This window comes from Oncorhynchus mykiss, chromosome 19 (assembly GCF_013265735.2).
Source record: "Oncorhynchus mykiss isolate Arlee chromosome 19, USDA_OmykA_1.1, whole genome shotgun sequence".
Lineage (NCBI taxonomy): Eukaryota > Metazoa > Chordata > Actinopteri > Salmoniformes > Salmonidae > Oncorhynchus > Oncorhynchus mykiss.
In genome coordinates, this window is record NC_048583.1 from 39063933 (window position 1) to 39077808 (window position 13876).

General features: G+C 41.6%; 2 protein-coding genes across 19 annotated transcripts in view; both read left to right on the forward strand.

Moving 5' to 3' along the window:
• Positions 1-167: 167 nt before the first annotated feature.
• Positions 168-6969, forward strand: LOC110497796 (guanine nucleotide exchange C9orf72). 5 transcript variants are annotated; one of them, XM_021574168.2, is made up of 10 exons: positions 168-297; positions 2040-2604; positions 2825-2920; positions 3410-3474; positions 4381-4453; positions 4732-4848; positions 5137-5378; positions 5573-5630; positions 5748-5886; positions 5974-6969. In XM_021574168.2, the coding sequence occupies exons 2-9, from the start codon at positions 2161-2163 to the stop codon at positions 5859-5861; spliced, it is 1209 nt and encodes a 402-aa protein (XP_021429843.1). In that variant the 5' UTR covers positions 168-297; positions 2040-2160; the 3' UTR covers positions 5862-5886; positions 5974-6969. The 5 variants fall into 5 exon arrangements, with proteins under 5 accessions (XP_021429843.1, XP_021429839.1, XP_021429840.1 ...); XM_021574164.2 differs by having other exon boundaries at positions 5748-5857; XM_021574165.2 differs by lacking the exon at positions 168-297 and adding an exon at positions 327-452 and having other exon boundaries at positions 5748-5857.
• A 1434-nt stretch (positions 6970-8403) lies between these two features.
• LOC110497798 (transmembrane protein KIAA1109 homolog) overlaps positions 8404-13876 on the forward strand; it is a 128876-nt gene continuing 123403 nt past the window's right edge. For all 14 annotated transcript variants that reach the window (XM_021574170.2, XM_036954757.1, XM_036954759.1 and 11 more), the window contains exon 1: positions 8404-8865. The gene's annotated coding sequence lies outside the window, so the exon portion shown is untranslated. The remainder of the gene's footprint in view (positions 8866-13876) is intronic.

The following is a 13876-nucleotide window of genomic DNA, read 5'->3' on the forward strand; positions in this document are numbered from 1 at the left end:
TGAGAATGAAGTGAGAATGTTTGTTTGTAAAGCAGGTGCAAGTCAAGAGTCAAGTAAAAGTAAATATAAACAGAAAGATATATGAATCACCACCTAGCTTGTATTATTATTATTTTTTGCAGGGGAAATGACATAATCTCTTTTAGATACCTTAATATTTCGCCAGAGGGCAGTGTGCCCTCACGGCAAATTACGTAGTATTGACAAATGAGGAAGTGATTATTATGTTGTTTTTTTCAACGCTAAACCTTCTGTGGCTCTTCATGGGGGCTACAATTGAAACACGATGAGACTTTGGTGAGTAACTCCTCTCTTTCAAATGTAGATATAATTGAACATGACGAAATTGCTACAAGTGGGATGCACTGTTGAGCTCTACATCCCGAGGGGTTCATACTGATTGTGGCAGCCGGTTAAATGGCGTCCCTTGACAAGGCAAGAAGAAGATGTATGTCAGTAGAAGTGTAGTATTATCACAAGGAGACTTGTACTTGGAATACGGAGGTGGAGTGGGGGGAAATGAGGATGCAGAGGAGGTCTAAGAGAGAGAGGGATACGAGAGTGAGCTTGAGTCTGTTAAAAAAGGGAGATGGTTTGTTAAAAAAATAATGGTAGAAAGTGTAAACAGGGTGAGAAATGTAAATGATTGAGGGTGTGGTGAAGTTCTCGGAGCCCGAGGCTTGCACCGAAGGTCGGGATAAAGATGATGGTGACAGTAGGAGTGACATTTTTGGAAAAAGTTGACTCTTGCCTTTTGGCTGATCCATTTGTGGTTTCAGGGTGGGTGAAAACCGACATGGGTGCTGTGGAATCGGTGAGGGTAACCAGAAGTGGTCTTGTGATAATTGTTTGTGTTTCTGCTGGTCAGAGGGACCAAGCGCTCCATGTTAAACGAAGGGGCAAGAGATGTGAATTGTTTTGCTCTCAAGAAAAGGGCGCCATTGAAAGGAGTGATTACTGACCAACTGAAGGGGAAGATTCCCGGTGTTTGTGATGCTCTTCGTTTGGTGCGACGAAGGCCGGGTAGCGTGGGCAGTGAATCACAAATCATTATTTGCCCAACAAAGTGATGTTAGGATATAAGTTATCCTGTACGACCTCTTGTGTCGAATACATTGTTGTTACAGGTGTCGAGCTTATGGGCATCTGGCAGCAGTGTGTAGGAGGCAGGTTCCTGGGTGTGAGAAGTGTGCAGAAGGGCACAAGACAAAGGAATGTGTAGCATTGGAGGAAGTAGTGGTCTGTGTTAATTGTAGGGGTGCCCATGGGGCTGAGGATCAGAAATGTCCAGTGCTAGAGAGGCAGGTTGAGGTTTTCAAAGTTAGTGTAATGCAGAAGTTGTCATGCTGAGGCAGTGAAGAAGGTAGATGATGAGTCAAGGGATCCTGAGAGGAGTGGTGTGAGTAGTCTATCTGTACCAATACAGAGGGATGAACCAACAAGTGATATTTGCTTCAGTAAGATTGGATTTTTGGCTTTTATAGCAATGGTTATCAACTGTACTGCAAGGATGGAACGTAGCCGCAGATAAGAGGTTGTGGTGGCAGCTGCAGAGAGGTATTTGTGTGTGCGAGTTTTGATATCAGAGTTACAGGGTGTGTTGAGTGGTGGTGTCCCATCCTTTCAGGCTGTTGGCCTGAAGTAGGACTAAATAGAGGAGTATTTATTTGAGTGTAGTGTTAGATGGTAGGGTATTTGTTTTATTATTTTTTTCTTCAGTGAAGTACAAGGGAGTTATACTCCAGTCTAGTAGGTGGCGGTAATGCAACATGTATTGGATGCCAACTGCCGTCAAACCTCAGAAAAATGTATTCAGACATGCGGCATGTCAGGATGTGTAGTTCGTCGTTTGTTTCACATTTATTAAACCCCTGAAAAACATGAACCTTGAACGCTGTAGACAGTAACCCTAAACCGTCAAAATAGATTTCAAAAGTGTTTTTTGATGGTGATTGATTTGTATTTGTGAAGGTGCTAGAGTGCAGTATTATAGGTGATACTATATTCTAACATGTTTATTTTATCTTCCTATAACACAGGTTGAACAATAAAGAGCTGCATAATTCTACCAACCAGGCTTAGGCCTGGTCACACTATGTTCCTCCTGTCTAGTCTTCTTCTTGACCCCCCCTCCCAGGAACAGTAAATAGTTACAGTAACATGTCTTCAGACCCACCTCAGTCGCCCACAGTGGCTAAGACAGAGGTGACTGTTGAAGGAGAATGCCCTATCTTCGCTGCCACCTTTGCCTACTGGGACAACATCCTGGGCCCGCGGGTGTGTCACATCTGGGCTCCCAGGTGCGAGCAACCACTGTTGCTGAGCGATGGCGAAGTCACCTTCCTGGCCAATCACACGCTGAACGGGGAGATTCTGCGCAGCACAGAGTGCGGCGCCGTGGATGTCAAATTCTTCGTCCTAGCTGAGAAGGGTGTCATCATCATCTCGCTCATCTTCGACGGCGAGCTGAAGGGTGACAAGAACACCTGTGCCCTGTCCATCATCCTGCCGCAGACAGAGCTGGCCTTCTACCTGCCCTTGCACATGGTCTGTGTGGATCGGCTCAAACACATAATCCGCAAGGGACGCATCTGGATGCAAAAGGCAAGTATTCAGACGCCATGTTCCAAATCTGCCTCACACTAGGCCATACCCTTAAGGCAGTGTTTCTCAATCCATTCCTAGGGAAATGTATGTTCTTGTTCTAACCCAGTACGTGAATGATCTATGCTCCCCAAAGAGCGAAATGGTTAAAATCAAGTAAGTCAGCACTAACACCTGAATCATGAAGCCTGCCATGCCTTTTTTTGTAATTGATGTACAGGGCTACAACATAATTTCTGTGCTGTCATCAGAGATTGTCCCCATCATGGAGCTGCTGTCATCCATGAAGACACACAGTGTCCCAGAGGACATAGACGTGAGTATCTGAAGCGATCATGCACATTGGGCAACACTTTCATCATGCAAAACAGTACTTTGCAAATACTACACTAGAACTATGCATACCCATTTATGTAGGAACTTATCTTAAACAGTTAAGTCCACGAGAAGGAGACTTATCACTATTGTCACATTATTACATCCAAGACTGACATCGAACTAGTTTCACTGATTTGTTAAGTCTCACACGGCTTTCGTTACACACCCCCAAAATAACGTTGAAAAGGAAACTAAAACTTCAAAGCCTCCACATCATTCATCTATGTGAGAAAAGTTCTAACCACTGAGGCTCGACTGAAGCTTGAATTAACATTTTGATGTTCATCAATGAGACAAATTGTTAACTCACTATTCCACTTTAATTTACTGTATGTCTCACTATAGTAGGTATAATTTTTTTTTTTAAGTATCTTGTCCTTCGTGTTGATTATTTCACCAAGAATCGTGTTTGTTCCCTGATTGCTAGATCAAGGACACCATCCTAAATGACGATGACATCGGAGACGGCTATCATGAAGATTTCCTGCACAAGTAAACACTTTTAGGAAACTTTGTCTGGGATTCAGTCCTACGCCTACCTGGTATAGAAATGTAATTATGAAAATTGGAAGCATCTGCTTGCGAGTTGTCTACCTGGTATTTTTGCAGTGGCCAAAACTATTATTTCACCATATTTAAGCAAAAATGATGAGTAATCTTACTTGCCCACTATCAAGAAACAACTTTGAGTGCTCCTGTGGTTTTATTTTCTGGGATAGTCACAGGGTTGAAGAATGTTTCACTCTCCCTCAGTTTAGCACCTTTCCTCTCCTTTTTTGTCCAAGCTGGGTTGGTCCATTGGGTACACATTGCTTACCTTGCACACTATATTTGTGATTAGGTCATAGTTATCAGTGGAGTGCAGTTATGCACCCCTGACAGATCTGTCGAAACAATTATCTTAGCTGCCTGTGGAGATGACAAATGCACTGCAAGTCACAATTTATTTACTCAGCTTTTGAGTGTTCTTGCAGTAGTCAGGAAACACTTTTGTGTCATGAGATGTATTTGATTAATCCTCTCATTTGGATATTTAGAGACCGATATTGAATGACAGACACACACAGCAAATATTTTACTATCTTTGTGGGGACCTAACATTTATTTCCATTCAAAATCCTTAACCCCTAAACCTCCTAACCTGAATGTAACCCTTAACCTAACCCCCAAACCTAAAATAGCCTTTGTATTTGTGAGAATCTGGGAAATGTCCCTGGACTTTTGGGGATTTCTCGTACCCACAAGGATAGTAATACAAGCACACACACACACATACACACACGGACACATTTTAATCTTGCTCATGTTCTCATTATACTAAATTAATATCAAGTGACCATCCCTCATCCTTGTCATTAATAAATAATACACCAAATGAAATTTGCCTCCGTCTCCCAGGGCAGTCAGTTCTCATCTCCAAACTTGTGGCTGCTCCATGGTGGTCGGAAGCAACCCAGACAAAGTCAACAAGGTACTGACAGGCTGCCAATACTCTGTGCTAAGCACATGCATTCACTGGCTGATGTATCAGCATATGTATTCACACTCATCCACACACTAGCTGTATCAACATAAATGTTCTACACACAGATGTGACTGCATATGTTATTGTGCATCTAAAATAATACAGCATACAAAATCCCACAATACTGGTTCACACACACCTCCAAATCCGCTCTCCCTCTCGGAAATGCGGATGTTGTTGAGAGGTATTCCACATTGATATTCATATGTTTTCTTGCGCTCTAGGTAGTGCTCACGCTGTGCCTCTTCCTCACCCCTGCTGAGAGGAAGTGCTCTCGGTTCTGTAAAGCTGACTCTACTTTCAAGTATGACACAGGACTGTTTGTACAAGGCCTCCTCAAGGTACCCCACAACGCCACTCTAAATTACAGTTTTCCTACTGGGTGTGCCAGCCCAGCACTAACACACCTGTTTCAAATAATAAACTAATAATGAGCTTCTGTTCAATGAGAGATACATTAAAGCCTTGTTTTACTCACATCAATATTAACCCATTGTAAGTGCATGTAAATGTAATGCAAATGAAGTCTTTATTCAAACCAAGGCCTCAAAAAATGAACAAATGCTCATATCTTTACAACAGACTGCCACTTTGGCATTGTGATCCCCCCTCATTACTCTCCCACCCAGGACTCCATGGGCAGTTTTGTCTTGCCCTTCCGCCAGGTGCTGTACTCACCCTACCCGACCACGCACATCGACGTGGACATCAACACGGTGAAGCAGATGCCGCCCTGCCATGAGCACACACACATTCAGCGGCGCTACATGCGCTCAGAGCTCAGCGTGCTCTGGAAGGTGGCCAGCGAAGAGGACATCGCCCCCGACACTGACACCGGCATCCACACTGACGAGTCCTTCACCCCCGACCTGTATGCTCTCTTCTCTCCTGTTCTGTTCTTCCAATTAGATTGGAATTGGCTATGTTTATTTTGCTGCATAACTCATTGCTTGATTTATTTGAAATGTATCAAATTTGTATTTGTCTTGTTTACATTTACATGAATGAAAGAAATATGGATGTTATTCTGTTTTTTGACCACTAAAAGCTCCACTCTTTTCTCAGAAATGTTTTTCAGGACGTTATGCATAAAGACACCCTGGTAAAGTCATTTATAGATGAGGTAAGACACCGGCACAAAGTAAGCAACAATATTTGTGGTTTGAAAAATGTTGTCATTTGTCAGCCGTTAATGGCTTATCAGGGCCAACTGTATTAGTTAATTCTGTTTTGTTCCCAGGTGTTCATGCTGAAGCCAGGTCTCAATCTGCGAAGTACTTACTTGGCCCAGTTCTTGCTGATCCTTCACAGGAAGGCGCTCACACTACTCAAATACATTGAAGATGAGACGTGAGTTACCTCTCACCATGGAAGCAGATGTAATTGGTTTTAATGACTTTTGCCACAGCACAGCAGCACACCATGTAGTACAACTTTTGATAACAGTTTGAATTCCTCACCCACAGGCAAAAGGGAAAGAAGCCTTTCCGATCCTTGCGCAGCTTGAAGACCGACCTCGACCTGATGGTGGAAGGCGACCTGAATATCATCATGGCGTTGGCTGAAAAGCAAAGGGCTGGACTGCACTCCTTTGTATTTGGGAAGCAATTCTACACCAGTGTACGGGAGCGAGATGTGCTCATGAGCTTTTGACTCTTACTCTCATGACATGTTTATCAGCTTTTAAGAAATGGGAAAGAAATTGACATATGACTTGTCCAAAAGCTGCCTTTTACTAGGTTACATGTTTTGTCCACTAAAGAGGGTTGAAGTGTTAAAAATAAATACAGTATGACAACCAGAATATCAGATGCCCATTTAAAGTCCAAAAACTTTGTGCTGCTGTCCTTTATTGCTAATCTTCATTGTTTTATTCAAAGCATGAGTCTAGTGTCTTCCATGTCTGTGTTGTACAACAAGCCCTTGATGGGACTCCACTTTATTTGTGAAACTTAAATTGTTTGGATACTATTTATATCAATAATACCACACTGATTGTACAACAATTGGTACTTCCTCTATCTATGACTGAAGGACCACAACAGCCATGTCCAGGTTATGAACCATGTATTGCCCTTTTGCAGTATGCACTGTATGGCTGAGCATTCATGCTGATTGTTGACTAGAGACAGGTTTGTTTAAGTTTGACATGTACATCATGATGTGTATAGAATTGAATTGTCTTGACATTATTTTGTCATCATAATTACTGTTTGACATGATACTAAATGTATCGTAATGTGTGTAAGGCTTTATCATGTGGCAACTTTGACTCATCTCACAGTGGCCTTAACTTACAGTATTTTCTCACTAGCTTTCATTTGGTAGATGTGGTTAATGGTATATACTAGTGAAACCATAATGTTATTAACCCCACTTGCCTTCATGCTGATGCAGCGTTGTTCTCTAACATTTGTAAATGCATCCATGATGATAAAAACATTTGTCAATACAAAATGGTATGCATATTTACTACAATTAGTTTACACACATTTACTAGTCTTCCAGAATGTGCCTTGAAATTTCCCACTGTTGTCTGAATGACCTATTTGGTACAGCCCCTCCCATAGGCTGTTTGGCAACCTTTTACGAAAATGAAAGAGAACTTTGGATTACCTTGGTTTTCTGAGTAGAGTAACGGGTTGCCAAACAAGTCATGTGAAATCCTTCCTGTCACCCAATGTGATTGAGATAAAGATGTATACAGTCACGCCACACCTTTACTGTACCCACATGACCTGTCACTATGAAAAGGTGGTGTGGCGTGACTTACTATTACTTCAATTGAGGTGGGAGGAACGCCATGAAAGCTTGGCCACCCGTTACTTTAATCAGAACCAAGGTAATCCAATGTTCTCTTTCATTTTCTAAAAGGTTGCCAAACAGCCTATGGGAGAGGCTGTACCAAAGAGGTCTTTTGGACAACAGAGTGGGACAATTTACCATTTATCTTAGTCCAGATGAGTCCCTAACAGGGTAACAGCATTTCAACTGTGGTATACAACTAAATACACATGCAAGCTGAAAGCTTTGAACTTAAAACATGATGCTTCACCAAGAGTGGAAGGCCTCTGTACAGAACATCCATTTCACTGACGGTTGATAAGTATGTACAAGGTTCTCGGCATGCTCAGAACCACAGACCCCACGGATGGTGTGGACATAACATTAGGTATGTAGTACCTCATGAAAGTCATGGGTGTTGACCAACTTGCAGCAACACAGAGTCCAGGGAGCTCCATCTGAACAGTGCCCATGGATAGACCATACCCCTGGTGGAGTTGGCTACTACGCCATCTGGAGTTGGACTATAGCTCAAATGCCAGACAGATAGGATGTCATTGTAAATAAGAATGTGTTCTTAACTGACTTGCCTAGTTAAAAAAAAAAGTCCGGCCAGATAGCTAAGTCAAGCTGGCCGACCGGACCTTGCTTTCTGGACGGCAGGCTGGACCTACCTATTTAGACCTTGCTATAGGCAGATTGTTAGGTCCGGCCAAAAGGCAGGCCAGTAAACATTCACATGCGTGAATAGGAAGACGTTCTCACAGATTGTTGGCGACCCGTTACGAAAAACAAAGAGAACCAATGCATTAGGTAGCGCCCATGCATAATAATACAACATTACAGTTGATACGCTGAAATAAATGCTTATCTTCAAGTATGATGTACAAAATCCTTCGTATTGGTTGATTTATCGAGCACCATTTACCCATTGGTCGAACTTTGCATGTGGTGTTTGCGACAGGAAAACAAGTAAACTAGCTAGATCAGAGATACTTTTGAGGAGATGGAAAACTCTAATGGAATCTAAGTTAGCGCCCATTGTGTACGTTACCCATGCTACGTCAATGGACCGTGCGGTGCATTCTGGGCGATTCTGGGACATGGCGAGCTCTCCTTCAAGGAGTGAATGGGAGTCAATTGGGCGCTAGCTCAAAAACGCAACCGTAGCATGAATTTCGTTAACAAGAAGTACAACATTACAAATATTTTCCACGATGTGAGATAAGTAACTTGCAGTATGTAATATTGTATAGCATTGGAATCGTACAATTGCGTACTTTTCAGTAAGATAAGCACGTTTCTCGACTCACCCTGACTTTGAGAAGGGATTGCTTAGCATCTGCGTGACGGATCATAACAACGTGATCGCGATTGGTCGATAGTCTGCTGGGTTATACGTTCATCCATTCATTTCCCAATTGGATTGCGATCTCCTCCTTTCCGTAATATCTCTGGCTAGATGGCATGTAAATATTCTGGAGAGCCGCTAAGGATGTCTAAAAGAACGAAAGGCTAGAACTCCCGAACAATTGGAGCAAAATGAATTCGAATGTCATACAAAGTATATCAAGGTTTGTGTTATCTGTTTTTGCCCTTAGACTTTCTATACGGAGAAAGACCGAGTCGTTGGGTGCGGCCTGGCTGTTGTAACATGCTAACTAGTCTAGATAGCAAACGTCATTAGCTTGCTTACCTGAAGCTTTGGGGAACCGTGGCTGTCAACGATGCTGCAAGGCAGACATGGCGTTGCAAGTGTCTGTTGGTTTACTTGAAATGACCATATTCATGTGTTTTGTCCATAACTTGTAGATACATTAATGACCTCAGAATTCCCCAAATCTCAAAATAATTGTTAGCGGACGAGTGTATAAACAGGCGCTCGTGCCCACACAGCAAACAAACCTAGCTAGCGAACTTTACTAGCTAATTTACTAACTGAAGTAGTTTTCAAAATGTTGATCATTATCGGGGGACCCCTGGTCGTTGAATACAATATATTCGGGACCCCCCCCCCCCCCGCCCCCAAACATGGATGTGCACAGCAGCCAGTATTCATTGCAATCATGAAAATGGTGATGGAATTGAGTGCAAGGTCGTACACTCTTATTCTGAAAGCCACATAACGTTAGCTAGCTGGCTAACTAAGCCAGCTTGCCTCTTGGCTAGCTAACTAACTTACAAACAGAAATACTCCCATTTATGACCGTCACAGAATTATGTAGTCAAGTATATTTCATCAGGCCAGACAAAACTATTTGTCATGATGGTTGCTTCACTTATGCTGTTGTCAAACATCCAATCTACCATTGCAACATGTTTAAGCCTGCCTTGAAAGATTTAAGCAGTAGAGGCTCTTTAGAGGAGGAGGGGGAGGACCATGCCTTGGGGAATTTGGGGAATTTAATAAAAATAGTAAAACATTAAAACTATACTAAATATATTCACGTCACCAAATAATTTATCAAACCACACAGATTTGCAATGAATGTCTACAGTGTCCTCAACAGCACTCTGTAGGATAGCACCATGGTGTAGCCAGAAGACAGCTAGCTTGTGTCCTCCTCTGGGTACATTGACTTCAATACTAAACCTAGGAGGCTCGTGGTTCTCAACATCTTCCGGCTACACAGTAATTATGACAACTTCCGGAGGATGTCCTCCAACCTATCAGAGCTCTTGCAGCATGAACTGACATGTTGTCCACCCAATCAAAGAATCAGATACGTAATATACTACTGAAAGCACAAGCTACAGCTAGCCTAGCACTGCATAGTGCATCAATGTGTTGAGTAGTTGACTCCGAGAGAAAAAGACAGTAGTTTAACAATTAACTAATTAATTTCTTCAAAAATGGAGAACCGAGAGAGTTATATTTCATCTATTTGTTTTACTTCCACTTACTTAGTTAGAAAATGCAGCTAGCTAGTTTAGTCAACTCAAACACCATGCTCAAACAGAGGGATGCTATGTTGCTAGCTGCCTTTGACTATCCAACACAAGACTGGAACAATTCAAAGTCAAGGTTGAAATACTGTCTGCTTGCATAAGTGTCAAAGAACACATTTCACACCCATTCACATTTTCTCAAGAGATGCTGAAAGAAATCATTATTCTCCACTTGTGTTCCCGAGACAAAATGTACATTGGTTTAATTTCACTGCGAGAAATGTATAATTCTGCAGGAGTTGATATTACAGTTGAAGTCGGAAGTTTACATACACTTAGGTTGGAGTCATTAACTTGTTTTTCAACCAGTCCACAAATGTCTTGTTAGCAAACTATAGTTTTGGCAAGTCGGTTAGGACATCTACTTTGTTCATGACATAAGTCATTTTTCCAACAATTGTTTCGAGACAGATTATTTAACTTATAATTCACTGTATCACAATTCCAGTGGGTCAGAAGTTTACATAGACTAAGTTGACTGTGCTTTTAAACAGCTTGGAAAATTCCAGAAAATGATATCATGGCTTTAGAAGCTTCTGATAGGCTAATTGACATCATTTGAGTCAATTGGAGGTGTACCTGTGGATGTATTTCAAGGCCTACCTTCAAACGCAATGCCTCTTTGCTTGTCATCATGGGAAATTCAAAAGAAATCGGCCAAGACCTCAGAAAAAAATTGTAGACCTCCACAAGTCTGGTTCATCCTTGGTAGCAATTTCCAAACCCCTGAAGGTACCATGTTAATCTGTACAAACAATAGTACGCAAGTATAAACACCATGGGACCACGCAGCCTCATACTGCTCAGGAAGGAGATGTGTTCTGTCTCCTAGAGGTGAACGTACTAGAGGTCGAGCAATTTAGATTTTTCAGCACCGATACAGATTATTGGAGGACAAAAAAAGCCGATACCGATTAATCGGACAATTTTTATATATATATTTGTAATAATGACAATTAGAACAATACTGAATGAACAATGAACACTTTTATTTTAACTTAATATAATACACCAATAAAATCAATTTAGTCTCAAATAAATAATGAAGCACGTTCAATTTGGTTTAAATAATGCAAAAACAAAGTGTTTGAGAAGAAAGTAATATGTGCCATGTAAGAAAGCTAACATTTAAGTTCTTTGCTCAGAACATGAGAAGATATGAAAGCTCGTGGTTCCTTTTAACATGAGTCTTAAATAGTCCCAGGTAAGACGTTTTAGGTTGTAGTTATTATAGGACTATTTCTCTCTATACCATTTGTATTCCATAAACCTTTGACTATTGGATGTTAAAATAGATACTTTAATATTGCCAGCCTAATCTCGGGAGTTGACAGGCTTGAAGTCATAAACAGCACACTGCTTGAAGCATTGCGAAGAGCTGCTTGCAAATTCACGAAAGTCTGTTTGAATGAATGCTTACGAGCCTGCTGCTGCCTACCACCGCTCAGTCAGACTGCTCTATCAAATCATAGACTTAATTATAACATAATAGCACACAGAAATACGAGCCGTAGGTCATTAATATGGTCAAATGGTCATTTCGAAAACAAAATATTTATTATTTCAGTGAAATACGGAACCGTTCCGTATTTTATTTAATGGGTGGCATCTATAAGTCTAAATATTGCTGTTACATTGCACAACCTTCAATGTTATGTCATAATTACGTACAATTCTGGCAAGTTAGTTTGCAAAAAGCCAGGCGGCCCAAACTGTTGCATATACCCTGACTGTGTCATTTCTCTTGTGTTCATTTTACTCAATTTCCCTAGTTTAATATTGCCTGCTAACATGAATTTCTTTTAACTAAAAGGCAGGTTTAAAAATATGTACTTCTGTGTCTTGATTTTAAGAAAAGCTTTGATGTTTATGCTTAGGTACATTCGTGCCACGATTGTGCTTTTTTTCGTGAACGTGCTTTCGTTAAATCATCCCCTGTTTAGCGAAGTTGGCTGTCTGTTAGGAAGAAATAATCTTCACACAGTTCGCAACGAGCCAGGCGGCCCAAACTGCTACATATACCCTGACTCTGTTGCACCGAACGCAAGAGAAGTGACACAATTTCCCTTGTTAAAAGAAATGCATGTTAGCAGACAATATTAACTAAATATGCAGGTTTAAACATATATACTTGTGTATTGATTTTAAGGAAGGCGTTGACGTTTATGGTTAGGTACACATTGGTGCAACGACAGTGCTTTTTTTCTCGAATGCACGAGTTAAATCACCCGTTTGGCGGCGAAGTAGGCTGTGATTCAATGATAAATTAGCAGGCACTGCATCGATTATATGCTGTTGATGATATTACTAGTTTAACTAGTGATTATGTTAAGATTGATTGTTTTTTATAAGATGAGTTTAATGCTAGCTAGCACCTTACATTGGCTCCTTGCTGCACTTGCATAACCAGTAGTCAGCCTGCCACGCAGTCTCCTCGTGGAGTGCAATGTAATCGGCCATGATCAGTGTCCAAAAATGCTGATTACCGATTGTTATGAAATCTTGAAATCGGCCCTAATTAATCGATTCCGATTAATCGGTCGACATCTAGAACATGCTTTGGTGCGAAAAGTGCAAATCAATCCCAGAACAACAGCAAAGGACCTTGTGAAGATGCTGGAGGAAACGGGTACAAAAGTATCTATATCCACAGGAAAACGAGTCCTATATTATCCATATTATATTATGAAAAACTGAGTTTAAATGTATTTGGCTATGGTGTATGTAAACTTCCATATTCAACTGTATATTACGCTACATGTGAGAGGTTTGCAAGATGGCGCCGACAGAGAAGGTCGCCTCTCTTCGAGTCCTTAGGAAACTATGCAGTATTTTTAGTTTTGTTATGTATTATTTCTTTATTTGTTAGCCCAGAAAATCTTAAGCATTTTTACATACAGCCGGAAAGAACTATTGGATATTAACATTACGATCAGGAATACGACTTTCCCGAAGCGGATCCTTCGTTCGGACCACCAACCAGGACATTGGATCTAATCCCAGAGGCCGACCCAAAACAACGTCGCTGCAGAAGACGTAGACGGACTGACCTCCTGGTCAGACGTTCAGAGGCGTGCACACCACCCACCGCTTCCCAGTATATTACTCGCTGATGTCCGGTCTCTAGACAATAAGGTGGACGAAATTAGGGCAAGGGTTGCCTTCCAGAGAGACATCAGAGATTGTAACATTCTCTGTTTTGTGGAACCATGGCTCTCTCGGGATATGTTGTCAGACTTGGTACAGCCACCGGGTTTCTTCATGCGTCGCGCCGACAGAAATAAACATTTCTCTGGGAAGAAGGGCCGGGGTGTTCTGACCTCAACTCCATTTTGCTCCTACCGTCCTACAGGCAGAAACTGAAACAGGATGTACCCGTGACTAAAATCATTCAATGCTGGTCTGACCAATCAGAATCCACGCTTCAAGATTGTTTTGATCACTCGGACTGGGAAATGTTCTGGGAAGCCTCAGAGAATAACATCGATTTATACCTTGACTCGGTGAGTGAATTTTATAAGGAAGTGCATTGGAGATGTTGTACCCACTGTGACTATTAAAACCTACTCAAACCAGAAACCGTGGATGGATGGCGGCATTTGCGCAAAACTGAAAGTACGAACCACCGCATTCAAC